Consider the following 16,948-nt stretch of genomic DNA (forward strand, 5'->3'; position numbering starts at 1 on the left):
CAACAATTATCATACAGTGTAACATTTTTATTTAATTTCAAATGCCTTTAGTAAAAAATTAAGTACAATTTAATACAATGGACTGTAGTCATTAAAACATGTTGGAACAGCCGAAATAAATAATATTATATCAGTATTCGGATATTGACCTGCGGGCCACATTAAGTGAAGTTGGGTGGCACTTGTGGCCCCTGGGCCACCAGTTGCCCATGTATGGTGTAGGCCTGGGGTATCACCTACATCAGTGCTATAGAGTTGGCCTAACCTAATGGTTCAGTTACTGTGTAAAACCTATAGCCTGATTATCGACTGAAGCTAGAAGCAGGACCACTCAGTGGACGAGTGGAGTCTATGCTATGGTCTGGAGCAGGGCAGGCTATGAACCTTAATGGATACCATTAAAAAGTAGGCTACTGATTACATACTGAAAAGCTGCTATGAGTTGTTATTTTGTATTTACAACTATTTTTCTGTGCCTGTAGATCTATGGGAGTGGTAATCTCCTGAGAGTTGGTGTCGTTCTCCAGAGGGCTTTTCTGATTCTGATGCTGGCACTTTGTCCTTGCTGGGCTCTCCTTATAAACACAGAGTCTATTCTCTTGGCTGTCAAACAGAGTCCAGAAGTGGCCAGGTCAGCCTTGTAGAGTTATTAATATACTCCAGTGGCAGTTTACTTATGTTTTTAATGTAATATTATGTTTTTACGTATGATGTGCTGCCTTATATTACACTAGATTGGTCTTGATGGTCCTGACTCCAGACAGGCTTTGTCTTTCTTAGGGTGTCTCAGATGTATGTGAAGATCTATATGCCAGCACTACCTGTGAGTATCTTTGCACGTGGTGGGCTACTCTGCAAAAATGAACATAATGTGTCACAGTAGAGCTGGGCAATAATATTGACATAATTGTTGATAAATAATCCTCACTGATGCTTGAATAATAACTAAGTTGCTAAAGGCAAATAAAAGGACATCTAGAACAGCCAGGTAAGTTCAGAAAGTCTAATGTATATGTTACAGTACGATTGGAGAACCAGGACGATTGAAGAAAGCGCGCTTGTTTTTACCACTCAACCAGCAATTCTGTAGAAAAAGCACTAGAGGGAGCCACAAGCCAGGCTTTCCAAATAAAGTGCACACACATATATGGCCGCAACCCCACACACACACACACGCACACACACACGCACACGCACACACACACACACACACACACACACACACACACACACACACACACACACACACACACAGTGATCCATGAAAAGAACTATTCTGTCCCTATCGGTTCACAACTCGGACGGCGCTGATTCAACTCATCAGAGCATCGGCCGGTCAGCGCGGGCACTCACGCCTGGAGGCGTGAGGGCGCGCCTCCTCGGCCTCAAGCTCTGCTGAGTCGGCGCGCCTCCGTCATGGACAATAACTATTATCACGTGACACGTGCGTGTGAACCATAGAGGTATAGGTGTGAACGCGTGTTCAGCGTTCCCCTAGCGTAGCTTCCTGGTTGCTATGTGGGGGGGTCGGGGGAACAACAACAGACAGGTCCGCGTCGCATCAAAGCCCCGCCTCGCCCCGAAGCCCCGTGCCTAAAAACGAGCGATCTGTCTTCAATCGTCCTGGTTCTCCAATCGTACTGTGACATATATATATATATATATATATATATATATATACATTAGACCTTGACCTTGAATATACCCAGTTAAACAATGACATTGAATTTAGACTTTTTACAGGCCACATTTCTTTATTACCTGGAGGCAAGATATCTACAGAATCTGGTAAGTGCAACTGGACATTTCATGCTGTTTAAAATATATATATTGTATTTGTTATGGTCTCAAACAAATACAATCTCAAATATTATTATTATTATTATTATTATTATTATTACTAGACCATACCCGGTGAGGTGCGCAGGCAAAAGTAGTTGCAAACGTGGGGTTATTGCACGTCCTGTTGCGCGTCCCGTCCCGTAGCCCCCCCCCCCCCCTCTCCTCTCGCGTGTCCCGTTGCGGCCCCCCCACCGGAGCCGCCCCCCGTCGCCAACACACACACACACACACACACGCACACGCACACGCACACGCACACACACCCTCATGCGGCCAGAGCTGTCCCCCGTCGGGAACACACATACGCGGCCGTCACACGAACACAAATAATGTACATTTTGACACGTGCCTCCCCAACGTGCATGCGCACGTGCGTGTCCGTGCATACACGGCCGCGGAGGCGAGTGTTCTGTGTGTGCAACAGTGTAACGCTGTGGGGCTGTAGATGCGACGCATGCGCAGTTTGATTGGCCAGCGTAAGCATGGCGACATTCTTTGACATAAAAATGCGAATAAACAGCAGAGATTTAGTGATATTGAAAAACGGGCTTCGCAGTCACATGCACATGGTAATGGTCAATGGCTGTGCGCAATTTGAGATCAATAGCTCCAGGCACTGAGGAGAACCGGGCAGAAACATTTTTGGGCTCAGAGGTTTGGGCTCACAGGTTTGGGCTCCACAAACAGGTGACGTGCATCACCGTTCCAATGACCAAAACTCCACTTCGGGATTACTCACACCCGGCATGGCAGACCCGTGAGCAGGGTGCACTGGTGTACACTCTGTAATAGAATGAAAATGTAAAAAGATAGACCAAATCGCAGGAGATGAAGTTAGCAGTTTATTTGTATAAAAGGAAGGTAAGAATTAAATAGTGAAAGACAGTGGCAACATCGTCAGGTCCACAGATTGTCATGGCAGGGCCCGCGGAATGGGAGAAAAGGCAGGAGTCAAGCACACAATGTGCCATATATGTTAAATATGTGTTATGTACTGTAATACAGCATATAATATGATATAATAATGTATTATTATATGTAATAATATATAATAATATAATATATAACATCATTAATACAATATTTACCATATAGTATAAGATATAATATACATAATAATACATATTATTGTAATGTCTAATATTATGATATCTAACAGTTTATTGAAATAATAATTGTAATATGTAATTTATTTATATATAATAACATATATAATAATATATATATATATATATAATAATATATGGAATATATATATAAATAGCCATAGCCTATAGCCATATTCATATGCATATTATTTATATAGATCCACCGTCTTTCTCTCGTGTAATACTATATAACATGTATATATGGAATATATGTAAATATCCATATAATATCCATATTCATATGTATATTATTTATGTAGATCCACCGTCTCTCTCCCTGTCGTTTTTTCATAAACCTGGTTGCTTGTTTCGCGCGCACAATCTGGCAACACAGAAAGCAGTCGGTCGCGTCGCGAACTCCCCCCCCCCCCCACGCGCGCACACACACACACACACACACACACACACACACACACACACACACACACACACACACACACACACACACACACACACACACACCGCACGCGAGCCAAAATCTGTGTCTGTCTGTCTCTCTCTCTCTCTCTCTCTCTGTTTCTCTTTCGCTTCCCGTGTCTCTGCCAGTGTTGCCATGTCCTGTTATTGTAAGCGACTTTCAGCGAGCAGGAACGGAGGAAAATGCCTGTCTTAGAGGCTTTGTTTAGACGCTGGTGTGGGTAAAAATGTTTTGTTTGGCACGAAAATGACGGACATATCAGCGTGAGTGTGGTGGGAATACGGACTTTGCCGCGGTGACTGCGACGACGTAATGTGTAAGTACTCGTAATGTGTAAGTACTCGTAATGTGTAAGTACTCTTCGACATTTTTGGGTAACGCTAAACTGCGCTAAACGGTCTCCCCTTCCCCACACGTTAATGTGTGGGGAATTTGCACACACACACACACACACACACACACACACACACACACACACACACACACACACACACACACACACACACGTAACTTTGGGGAAGCACGTTCTGTGAGTGCAACATTGTAATGCTGTGGGGCTGTAGATGCGACGCATGCGCAGTTTGATCTCCCAAGACACCAAGACAGACCGACAGAGCTTACTCAAATTATATGTAAGATTATTATTATTATTATTATTATTATTATATTTGTCTCTGCCATGCGAAATATACCCCTTTAAATGAACACTCAGGATTTGATTGTGTACTTTTGGGAGAACACTGCTCATGGTCACAGTGATTGGGTTATTCTATCCTGGGTATTAGAATAATGGCTCAACTGAGTTGTATATCCCTTTGTTTTCAGGGCATCATATGGCCACAGGTTATCACAGGAGTTGTGGTTAATCTTCTGAATGCTCTCTTCAATTACATCCTTGTCTATGCACTCAATCTGGGGGTAGCGTGAGTATCACTTTGCACATGATTACCACACTTATAAGTATTGGTGGCAGCTACATGTGGCCTATTAATGCTATGAAATACCTTTAACAGAGGGTCTGCTGTGGCCAACACTATCTCCCAGTTCTCCTTGGCTATACTACTACATACACATATTATATGGAAAGGACTTCATAAGGCCAGCTGGGGTGGTAAGTTGAACGTTTGCAGATTGTTTTCTTATTTCATTAAAGGGGAACGTATTCAATATGTGATGTACTGTAAATCCTATTGTTCTAAATTATTATAAGGCGACAACAACAACAACATTTCCCAGTATTGTTCTGTAAGATGAGATCTCACTCTCAGAGCTGTAAAATCTCCTCAAACCTACACAAAAGGTTGCAGTTCAGCAAGTTTTACATAGGCTGATGGCAATATTTCTGCACAAGTTCCTGGCACCAAGAATGCATTAGTAAGTGGTGTATCTGAATTTCACGTTCTCTCACTGTGGAAAGGCAGGATTTACACAAAAGATTTTTTTTTAATATACTTTTATTGCAAGATATTCATGTTTACATTTTATATTTGCATTCCATGTCATGTCTTATTGCAATCGTTTTCTTTTTTTCTTTTTATATATATACACCCAGTGTTCAAATAAAATGCAGTAACCAAATTTTTTTTGTAATACAAAAATAATAATAATTACACATGTCAATCAATGCAAAATATCCCAATACTAATACCTGTTAAAGCCTTGTTGAAGCCCAGCACAGCTTCACCGCCACAACACTGGTGGTCACTCCGGTAGGCTTGCTTTAGTTTTTTTCACTTGATTTGATTTGATTTTGGTAAAAGATTTACAAGTACAATCCTTCACAATATAGCTTAAACCCAGGATAACACATTAAAGCGTAATGTGTACTTTTTCAATGTGGTCCTGGCTGCAGTCTTGATTTTATGTTCATCAAACTTCCTCGCAGAGGGGGTTTACTCGTCGGTAACGCAAAAATAATCTAATATGAGTTACTTTTCTCAGAAGGTAATCCTGCAACGTAACGAAATACTTTTTAATGGTGGTAATCCTATAATGTAACGAGTTACTTTTAAAAGTAACGTTACCCAACACTGTTTGTGATACAGAGTATATGTAGCTGAACGAGGGAAGGGGAGCACTTGTTTTTCTTGAAAGCCCCAGCCGTGTGGGGCTCCTAACTTAAGCACCGCCCGTGTGGGACGGCGAGTGACTGAGGGGATTCGGGCATGGCTTGTTAGAAATCCCTCGCAATCCATCTGTGCTGGATTCTCGGCTGCATGGCCAAGCAGCTAGGCTTGCAGTTTACACGGGAAGTTCACAGACGTACTGTAGGTTACTAAATATCTATCGAATATCTTAGTTACAGTAAGATTGAGCTAACAGTTATGTTTTGGTTCTCTATGTGTTTGTGAAAAGTTTACATATTTCTATGTATAATGCCCCCTACAACACACACACACACACGCACGCACGCGCGCGCGCGCGCACACACACACACACACACACACACACACACACACACACACACACACACACACACACACACACACACACACACATAAATAAGAAGTGGTTGATTTATCAATTAACAAACTAAGTGACCAATTGATTATCTGCAGGTTGGTCTAAAGAGTGCCTGCATGAGTGGGGAGCGTTCATCCGCCTGGCCATTCCCTGCATGATCATGATGTGTGTGGAATGGTGGACTTATGAGATTGGAGGCTTTCTGTCAGGTAAGAAGGACATCTTGTGTTTGTAAAAGATTGTGTTGGCATAAATATGCAGCGGGTCTGATATTTGATCTCCATCTCTATTGGTCAGGCCTAATAAGCGAGGTGGAACTTGGAGCTCAGTCAGTTATGAACCAACTGTCTATGATTGTATTTATGGTGAGTTATTACGTGGATAAAGCGTGTAAATCCATCTGTTATAGGTAGCATTTACAACAAATTCTTAACTTGTTTATAATGCAATTGTAAGTTAACGCAAGGTTCTTGTTTGTAGTTTCCTCTAGGGATGGGTGTGGCAGGCTGTGTGAGGGTAGGCAATGCCCTGGGAGCAGGAGACACAGAGCAGGCCAAACTGTCTGCCAAAATGACAATGCTCTGTGCAGGTTACTACACAATCTCATCAATGTCCTCTATATATGTTTAGTTGTTATTCCATTAAAAGGTTATGGATTTAGAAATGACATTATGATGAATCAAATTATTCATTGAATGCGAAAATCATCATTTCTAAACTGCAAAAGATTGTGTCCATAATTATGGACCTTTTTCAAAAATAAAGATTTGTTTATAAATCTTTTTATTAGAGCTTCATTTAACAAAGATTTTATATTAGTGAGTTGTTAACAAAAAAATTGCCTATCAGGGTTATACTGTATGTATTTGTTCACCTGTCGTTGCCAGGGTCAGTCTCTGTGTGCTTGTCAGTTGTCATTTGGAGCCTGAAGGACCATATCTCTTATGTCTTTACATATGATGAGTGAGTAACATTCTCATGTACATATTTCACCATTATGATTTCTGCTGACCCTGACCCAGAAAAACAGTATGCTTGAATGACACACAGTCACTGTAGGCTAGAAATGAGTGAACTTGGCCGACATCTGTACAGTACCTGTAATTATAATCAAGGGTTGAGTTATGCACATAGCAACCATTTCCCTTGTTGTAGCTTTCTATGTGATGATTTTTGTTTTTAATATTATACCGTACTGTTAACATTTTCTCTCTCTCTCCCTCTCTCTCTCTTTACAGTTTATATATATATATATATATATATATATATATATATATATATATATATATATATATATATATATACACACACAGTATACATGCATACAGTATATGTACATGTACACATGTACATGTACATATAATAATACTGCATAACACATATATTTTTTTGTATTTAGTTGTAGAATTGAATTCCTGTTTTCCTTCCCAACAGACAAATTAGAGAGCGAGTTGCTGAAATTATGTCTTTCTATGCACCATTCCTTCTGCTAGATGCATTATCAGTAAGTATCTCTTGCCACTGCATTTCACCTTGATACATGGCACAGCCTACAGTGCCTGTATTGGTAATTCTGGAATCACTTTTTATGATGACTTATTGATACTGTCCAGTCCAGTCCAGCCATGTCTTTGTTCTGGTTGCTTGTCTAGGCTGCCTCAACAGGTGTTATCAGAGGAGCTGGGAAGCAGAAAGTTGGAGCAATCGTCAGCTTGGTCGGGTATTATGTTGTGGGCTTTCCTATCGGCGTGTATCTGATGTTTGGTGCCAAATTAGGAATTAAAGGTAAGAAGTTTAGAGAATGAAAGCACAATTATACTTTGGTTTAAGTCCAAATATTGTCTTCAGTATTTGCTTGCTAGATAGAAAATCGATGATCCAATAGATTCTGCCGATTGACTTACATTGCATGCTGAAACAGTTGAGATCTGTTTCAGCATGCAATGTAAGTCACACTTTTAGCACACAAATAATGGTTTTAAAAAAATGGATTCTGCTAATGTATAAAATTACAAGCCCTGTTCAGTGTTTTATTTATTTGCATTTACAATGACTGGTAAGGGTATTATTGTCATTTCTTATATGCCTTATATGACCATGCCTTCAAACAATACATCATTCTAAGATTTTTATTTAAGAAATCAATGGAAGTTGAACCTGTATGGAATAAAAGGAATGGAGGATGAAGGGGTTGAAGGGGAGAGGAAGTGGAGGGACTAAGAGAATGAGGAAGGGGACGAGACAATGGCTGACAGACTTAAATGCAAGGGGAGAGTGGAGTTGAGAATGAGGAAGACGGGTGATGGGAAGGGAGGAGGGAGGGTGTCCAGCTTGTTGGTTATCATAAACACGCACGCTCACTCACTCTGAGACACACTTCTGGAACCTGAAAAAAGGATGGAGCAGAGAAGACTGGAAGAAAAAGGGGGAGAATGAGGTGGAGGATACGAAATACAATGCATGAATGACTGGTAGATCTGAAAAGTATAAATACACCTCACTGATTGGTGAAAAGGGAGGAGATAAGGGGGGAGGAGTTGTTAACTGAAGTGATTAATAACAGGTGAGTAAGGGTGGAGTTCAAGCCCCCAGAACCCAGTGGTTGCATTGAAGCGCATTGGACACGCTGGCCATTCATAGGTACTGCAGCTGGGGCAACTGTACATGAACGAGCGAAAACGGTTTCGACCAATGGACTCGACTCACGCGCGTGCGCACGAGCTTGTGCACGGGGCTGCGCACCTCTGTGACACAGAAGCCCCAAATAGGCCTCGCCCATCACATTTCTGTTAATGTGATGGGCGTTAACTCTATGGTGGAGTTGTTATCAGTTTCATGACAGTTAGGTTAGGGGAGGAGTTGTTATCAGGTGAGTAGGAGGAGTTATCATCGGTTACCATGGCGATTGATCAAGGGGAGGAGTAAGTGAACCAGGAAGTCAGAATCATCAAGGGGTAGAAGGGATAGAGTGAACTGATTGCAGGGAGATGAATGATTTAATAATTTCAAGGCACATTCTTTCCTCCTGAACTTACGTTGTACCAACTCCTTTTCATCCCCATTGAGCTTGAAGACACCATTCAAATAGGGCAACAGAAAAGAACAGGGCAGTCGCGTCCATTGAGTTCAGAGGAGAAGCATGGCGCCATGCTCTACTCGGTTCCTCAAGCTATAGTATAGTGACAAATATACCAACAATAATAACTTTGGGTATGTCATAGGCAAACGTTTTCAAAAATCGTCAGAAATGTGTTCTATTAATTGCTATTAATTTAAAAAGCGTTGTAGATCAGCTATTTTTGAAAATATTTGAATGGAGATTAAGTGGTGTTTTAAGTTATGTACATTGTTGTTTCACTGATACTGTACATGTTGTTTGTTTTTTAGTTTTTTTTTGGGGGGGGGGCTATATTGTATTACCATATACAGTATTACTCCTCTTTTACATCAAATGCCCAGAGTGCTTCTCTTTTCCCTCTCTTGACATAACAAAATGTAATTACAATTACAGTACTCCTCTGCTTTCCAGGTCTGTGGACAGGTTTGTTGATCTGTGTTTCAGTTCAATCCTCCTTCCTAAGCTATTATCTGACCAGAATGAACTGGAAGAAAGTCACAGCAGAGGTGAGTAGGCACAGTTAATTCGCTGGTTGGATCAAAATGCCTTTATGATCTAAACTTTATGGGAAGGTAACACAAATTTTCCTCCCAGGCGCTGATGCGAGCTGGAGTGCATGGGAGCTCTACAGAAAAAGGTAAGAGGCAGTCTCAAGAATATTTCCCTTATCCCTGTTAAGTCTGCTAGAGCTCTGTGTGGCTCAAGTATCTTTGTTCATGTTCTGATAGTCAAGAGTATAGTTTGAGAATAAATCATTCCCAATCCTTTGAGACTCCACATTTATCCTGACATTTACTGTCCTGCCTCTCCAGAAGGTCTGCTGGAAGATACGGGGCCCTGCGAGGGACACACAGATACAGAGGAGCTGGATGATGTTGGGAACAGATCGGTGGTGGAGTCACTTAGCTACAGAGCACTGGTGTTGCGTAGGGGTCTGGCCCTGGCTGGGATGCTCTCCATTTTGGCTGCTGGAATCATCATCAACCTAGTGAATACATAGGACCCCAATGGAAACAAGGCCACAGGACTTTTGGGGGGTTATCCTTTTAGCTCAAGTGTATGACTCTACCCGTACTGTCTAATAAAGTATTCAATCAATTAATCAATCAATCAATCAATCAATCAATCAATCAATCAATCAATCAATCAATCAATCAATCAATCAATCAATCAATCAATCAATCACTTACTTGGTTAAATGAGCAGTTATGGTTAATCTCAGCAAGAACCATTGCTGTCAGGTTGGCTGATGTGATACAAACGGTTTCTGCATACATATGTATGTATGTATGTATATATATATAAATATATATATATATATATATATATATATATATATATATATATATATATATACACACTGCCCACAAAAAGTCCGGAAAGTTAACTTCGGTCCATTATTTCTCCTTTAATAATACCAATTGGCATTGTGTTTTATATATATTTTTATCGTTGATTGGTCACCTTTACAACGAGGTACAGCTTGTAAGGATCAGGAATTCGTGCAATGAGCAACACAGCAAAATGTGTGGGTATTTTTTATTGGGGATCGTATCCTGGACACCTGGGTGGGGTGATTGCTCACCCTATATAATGAGACCTGAGCCTTCATTCTCTCTCTCCTCCTCGTTTGATTTGGTTGATTTGGCTTGTTTTCTCACACATTCATACACTTGCATACATTACTGATTACACACTTTATTAAGTTCTTGTGAATTACTTTACCTACTTTTCTTATTCTAAATAAATCTACTCATGTGTGATCTCCACTTTGTCTGCCTTTGAGCCAAGTCGGGGCAAATGAGGGCTCGTCAAAACAATATTGGCTATATAGAGTGGAGTATCACACATGGCTGTAGTTTTGTTAGGTTGGAGGGCATTTTGATTAAATGGGGAGGTTTAACTCATCAATTTTGGACTCATTTGGTTGAGGTAAACTGTTAAAAGTTCAAGTTAAATTTGGAGTGGCATTAGGTAGAACTGGTTTTCCCCGTGGGGGGGGGGGGGGGGTGGGGGGTATATATACTCTTAACTCATTTTAATACTTAACTTTTAATAATTTGTATTATATTATTATATTATATCGTCGCTGTCGATCCATTTTTCAGCTTTTAATTTTTTTTTAAGTCTGTGTGTTGGTTAAGACATATTTAACCAAAGAAAAGTATTAAAAAGCGCTTCTGACAAAACCAGCTAACTCTATTGGATCCTCAGACTTTCTGCTAAACCAGACCCATAGAGAGAGAGAGAGTTATGACATGCTTTGATATCGCCGCAAAGCGTGCCGCTATGGCCTATACTTCCAAACATTGGAACTATCTCATTGAGAACGAGCATTTCCGCATTTCAATCTTACACTGGGAGTCAACGCTAGTGTCGTCACTCTTATTAGCTCACGCTGTGCTTTTGCTGACTCCAGGCTCCACACCCTTTTGACCTCCAACCTCATTGTGAGCTTGGAGGTCCATTCATTTGTTCTTATCAATGATAATCAAAACCTCCTAACTCCACTTTTTGTTTATTTTTTTTCATCTCCTGCACAGAAAAAAAGCCTTAAGAACAGAAATCTCAATTACTGTGCATCTATGTGAAACAAACACAAAAGGTTCATTACAACACCTCCAAGGCCTTAAAAACAAGGCTCCAAACATCCCAAAACAAACTAGTAAGGCTACTTCTTGGCCTCAATTACAAAACCCATCTAACCCCTGCTCATATAGGATTGGATGGCTTAGGGTTGAGGACAGAGTACAGCAACTTGCTATGGGCCTGGTCTTCAAGATACACCACAACATTGGGATTGTATTTGTCTAAATACTTCTTAAATGTTAATGAAGTCCACGATCATAACACCAGAGGCAGCTCCACAAATCATGTGCAACCCAGATTTGGCTCAACAAAGGGAATGAACTCGTTCTCATGCTATTCATCAAAAATGTGGAATGCCCTACCAAACGGAGTAAAGGAGTGTAAAACCCTACTCACTTTCAAAACTGCCCTAAAGATACACCTTCAGGAGGCTGCAATTCGAAAATGGCCCCTGTCTAAGTCTTAACCTACCCCCCCTACCCCCCCCCCCCCATTTCTTTTTCTTCTCTTGTACATTTTTTTCACTCTTCATACCAGTAACCTGTAAGCTGATTGTATGACATTCTGTATAGTAGTGTGTATATCTGTCTGTCTCTTATATGTCATCATGATTTGTGTGCATGGGGATCTCATCTTAAACAAGCTCAGTGCTTAATGAGTCTCCCAGTTTAGTAGACCTTGTAGTGTGAATTTGTACTTCCATGTACTGATGTTCTCATGTCTTACTAAATAAAGTACATCAATCAATCAATTAGTGTGAAGCAGACCACTCACACTTCAATTAGTTGCTGTCTGGTCAGAGGCATCACTATCCACATGGTCAGAGAAGCAAGCTAGTCAAGTCCTCAGTAATGCTATATGCGTGTTTTTTTTGCGCGTTTCACAGCCTGTGATGAGCAGACACAAGAAGACAACTGTAAATCGATCAGTCCAGCAACCTATTTATTTTTATTTACACAATGCCACACGTGTTTCGGCAAGGCAAACTACAAATGTTTGTCCAAAAAGCTGTTGGTATGTCTTATCAGCTAAGGCCATGCGAGGTCCATCTTGATTTTGATGTGATAGTAGGCTAGTAATATAGCATACACTACCTCCTCTGTCATGATTTCCCATTTTAGCTTGAAGATCACAACAATGAAGAAGGTAGATTGTGTAATGACACAGATGAGCAAACCCAGCCAAAAGCTTTGAAAAAAAAAATACAGTATATGTCTGACTTTCATCAAGAAAACAAAAATGTGTAATACACAGCTTTTTGCCAGCATGCAATGCAGGTTTACAACGAGACTGAGCACTAGTCATTTCTCGACATATTCTCGACATGTTTTCGATCATTGGCTGCCCTTTAAGCCAATGGCTGCCCTTTAAGCCAATGGGGAGAGACATCCCATACTCTGAACGGCGGTCCCAGGCGTGGAGAGAGACATCAAGACATCCCATACTCCCACGGCGGCAAACTGCTCTACGCCTGCCTTGTGGGGAGAGACATCGAGACATTTCAAATGGCTAGGGAGGGATCCTATGGACAGGGACGCTGAAAGTGGAGTGCTGAGGGTGCTGCAGCACCCCCTGGTGGTGGGGAAGAGAAACAAAAATTGTACAAGAAAAATTGTAAAAATAATAATATATATATATATATATATATTTTTTTTTTAAGTATGTAACGGCCGAAGAAATGCAGCGCCCGGAGCCGGAGTCGAATCTTCGCCCCACAGCTCACTAGTCCAGCCAACAACCCCCTCACACAAGGGCACGCTCCATCTCTGACACCAATGTAACAGCCGAAAAGTGCAGCGCCCCGAGCTGGAGCCAAACCCATGACCCACGGCTCATAAGTCCGGCCAACAACCCACTGCGCCAAAGAAGCTAGCTCCCTCAATGGAGGAAGTTGTGGCCCTATGGCGACGCTACACTCTCCCCTCGGTTCGAATCGAAGCGTGCCCTCGCGCTACTCGCTTCACCGCACACGGCCAGTCCCTCACGCAAGGGCACATCCCACTTCTGACACCATTGTAACGCCCGGGATTCGAACCCGGGTCTCCCACTGACCCTTAGAAGAAATGCAAAGGTTGCGGATGTGTCCCCCTGTCTTTCTGTGCAGGACATGCCTGAACCAGATCGCGTCCAGTCCAGTCCACAATACACACAGAGCTTGTCACCTGCACCCCGGTCAGAAGCCGAGATGTCATCCATCCTGAGTGACATGGGCCTGCAGGATCTGGACCTCTCATCCTGTGAAGTCTCCCTTGACTGGAAAGAGAAACTGCTGCAGACCATTGAGCAGTATGAGTCAACTTTTTCAAGGCACAAAATGGACTGTGGTGAGGCAAAAGATTTCGTCCACAGAATCCACTTGTTGGATGACAAGCCCTTTAGACTTCCATACAGGCGAGTCCTGCCGTGCCATTATGACAAGCTCCGGACAGCGTTGAATGAGATGGAGGAGCTGGGGATAATCTGTAAGTCTCAGAGCGAGTATGCATCTCCGCTTGTCCTGGTTGTCAAGCCGAATGGCGACCCAGGTGGGACATGGCGATGGGGATATCCCTTTGGCTTAGCTGTTAAGATGTTGGCTTTCTACGTGGCAGACCCGGGTTCGAATCCCGGGTGTTACAATGGTGCCGTGACCTGGATCGGGTTTCCCCGTGGGAGGAGGTCAACAGAGTGTAACAGAGTGGTTCACTACCTCAGCCTGATGGCATGAAACTCTAATTTATCTCCCCCGAGTGATGGGGATATCCCTTTGACTTAACGGTTAAGATGTTGGCTTTCCACGTGGGAGACCCGGGTTCGAATCCCGGGTGTTACATATATATACACACATATATATTAAAACAATAATGTATTCAACTTTGCGGAATAAAATAGATGTTTGTTTGTTTTTTAATCACATGAACACTGTCTTTGTAGTATGTACTGTATGTGTGTGTGTGTGTGTGTGTGTGTGTGTGTGTGTGTGTGTGTGTGTGTGTGTGTGTGTGTGTGTGTGTGTGTGTGTGTGTGTGTGTGTGTGTGTGTGTGTGTGTGTGTGTGTGTGTGTGTGTGTGTACGTGCTGTGCTGCATGGTAAATAACTAGTAACTATGCAGCGTGCTTGTGCACTGTCACACAGCCAGCTGAGTGCCTTGGAGAGAGTCTCCACAGCGCACTTTCCGACAATCTTGATGAGAAATCTTGAGAGTCTTGTAAATCCATGCTTCGCCCCTTTATTAACTACACATAAGTAGCTAGTGTGATGCTTGTCGCTATATGTGTTTAAATCAAAGTCCTTTGTAATGTTCTCACCGTTGATTTGAGGTTTGCTCTAACATAAAATCGAATACCAAAACGCTCGCCCCAAGACACAGTCGCCCCAGGCCAACTTGGCGGTATTCCAAGTAAAGTACTTGAGTAAATGTACTTAGTTACTTTACAGTAAAATACAGAGATCCATACAGTATATGGGCAAAAAAAGGTACACAGACAGACAGAGTGGCTCAGTGGCACTATACGGGTACTCTAACAATGGATATAACGGGTACAACAGGTATCGCATAACTGTGTGGGGCATGCATTCCCAACGTGCATCTTTCCTGACTTTACAACGTTCCCGAGTTGGCTGGTGCACAATGGGAACCAGTCTATTATTCAATAATAACAGATTAGCACTCAGAAAGGAAATACACTTTACCATGTAGTTTATGCGTGCCAGCATTCTGATGACCTGCGCTGCCAGGTCATGTTCACAGGGAGGCATGTTCCATGACCCAAAATATGCGTCCCAGTTAGCTATCTGATCTGCATATTATATAATGCACTGGTATTTTTGCTAAGGATGTATAAAGCATAAATGCATGTGTTGTTAATGTAGGCTACCGGCAAGGAAGCCTCCAACCTCATATATCCACCACTCAAAACATATCATCATTGAGCTGGGAATAGCCAGTTTCATGTAGGAGCCCCATTGTTGCAGTGATTCTACAGACCAGCCTGAAGGGGGAGAAAGGGCTCTATTAATCCAGTCACAAATACATGGAGGGTGAACACATTGCACAATCTGTGTAAGGGAAACAGTGAAAATCCCTGTTGATTACCTCCCCACGTGTTTGTATGAAGCTTCTTCCACCACCAAATGTAAGCAAAAATGAAAGCAGGGCGTTGGCTACTGCAGATCCACTGCAATGCAAGCGCACATGTTCATTGTCCATGCACGCACGCATGCATGCATACAAACAGAAAGGCATGAGTATCATAATCTATGCACTATTGCACTCTAAGCATACATTAAAATAGTATTGGATTTGAGCACACCTACTTAACTCACAACCAAAATGCATTTCTCCATGCAAAACCTATATTATTTAGCTTTTAGCAGGATGAATGAGGAGGTTTAGTTGAAAGCACAGCACAATGCTAAAACCACAGCATACCCTGGCCACCTCAGGAACCTAGCCTAGGACTAATAGGGTGGACTGGGTGTTGATCAGCTGGCCCCAGCAGGGCATGCAGAACAGGATTATGTTGCTTCGCTGTAGGATTATTCCAACTCGCGACAGATTTTTACCACCAAAAGTCTGCTCAACAGCATACAGTATAGTGTTAACAGCTATATTTAATTGAAAAAGGAAGGGTGGAATCAGAGATGTGAACAAGATATTAAACTATAACATTTATAAAGGGCTTTTCCAAACCTGAGAGACCAAAGTATCACAAGCCACCTCCCGTCGCTTCAGTGGTAATATTTATAGTCTAAAAGGAGCATGAAACACAATTAAAGGAGTCTGGAGCGTGATGTAAGCAACATGGCATTGTTCTTGCACTACATATTGATTATATCATCACCATCCATTTCAAAGAGATGTTGAAAGCATTATAAAAGCTAGGGAGAGCAGGTTTACTGCAGTCATATTTCATTTACCCTCTACTAAGTCCCTGCTAGTTCCAATTGTGTCTCCTCCTGCAGATTTAGGCCCCAGAAAAAAAGAGGAGCATATAAGAGGTATCACTCACAGCACTAGCTAATAAATAGCCAGCCTCGTTTCCCCGATGACCACAGAACATTGTAATGACAAACGGAAGCAGGAAACAAAGGATTTCAGACAAGAGCAGGAAAGACAAATTGCAAACAATATCGTGGTGGAAACAGTCAACAGTTTTCAGTTAGAAAACTGTAATAAACTGTACATGTGCAATGAATTCTCACATCAGTTTAAGACTCAAAGTCCTGTAGTGTGAAAGGAACAACAATGATCGAATGATGAGCACAAACCTAAATGAGAGCGAGCCAATCTGGACGTTTTCTTTTTTAATTCCTACTGTGTATCCATGTTGTATTTATGTTGCCAAATCATTTATGTTTGCTTTTTGTCTCTACCAGGCTGAAGTGCAT

The 16,948-nt window shown here is 41.9% G+C and overlaps 2 protein-coding genes across 2 annotated transcripts in view; one reads left to right on the plus strand and one right to left on the minus strand.

The window, feature by feature from the left end:
- The window catches only part of LOC308085853 (multidrug and toxin extrusion protein 1-like), a gene marked incomplete at both ends in the record, with an annotated part of 20,110 nt that extends 5,410 nt beyond the window's left edge, over positions 1-14,700 (plus strand). The window contains 16 exons of the mRNA XM_080429165.1: positions 483-631; positions 781-823; positions 1,744-1,788; positions 4,234-4,331; positions 4,422-4,519; positions 5,967-6,080; positions 6,169-6,236; positions 6,352-6,460; positions 6,759-6,834; positions 7,306-7,375; positions 7,524-7,656; positions 9,401-9,495; positions 9,584-9,626; positions 9,802-9,977; positions 13,683-14,103; positions 14,693-14,700. Coding sequence (XP_080285291.1) covers positions 483-631; positions 781-823; positions 1,744-1,788; positions 4,234-4,331; positions 4,422-4,519; positions 5,967-6,080; positions 6,169-6,236; positions 6,352-6,460; positions 6,759-6,834; positions 7,306-7,375; positions 7,524-7,656; positions 9,401-9,495; positions 9,584-9,626; positions 9,802-9,977; positions 13,683-14,103; positions 14,693-14,700 — 1,746 coding nt within the window. The remainder of the gene's footprint in view (positions 1-482; positions 632-780; positions 824-1,743; positions 1,789-4,233; positions 4,332-4,421; positions 4,520-5,966; positions 6,081-6,168; positions 6,237-6,351; positions 6,461-6,758; positions 6,835-7,305; positions 7,376-7,523; positions 7,657-9,400; positions 9,496-9,583; positions 9,627-9,801; positions 9,978-13,682; positions 14,104-14,692) is intronic.
- Positions 14,701-15,421: 721 nt separating this feature from the next.
- LOC308085854 (multidrug and toxin extrusion protein 1-like) lies at positions 15,422-16,948 on the minus strand (the record flags this gene model as incomplete). Its single annotated transcript, XM_080429166.1, has 4 exons — positions 15,422-15,549; positions 16,013-16,133; positions 16,251-16,286; positions 16,934-16,948. 4 exons carry the CDS (start codon positions 16,946-16,948, stop codon positions 15,422-15,424), a joined length of 300 nt encoding a protein of 99 aa, XP_080285292.1.

Source organism: Gymnoscopelus braueri (assembly GCF_963280865.1).
Source record: "Gymnoscopelus braueri genome assembly, chromosome: 5".
Lineage (NCBI taxonomy): Eukaryota > Metazoa > Chordata > Actinopteri > Myctophiformes > Myctophidae > Gymnoscopelus > Gymnoscopelus braueri.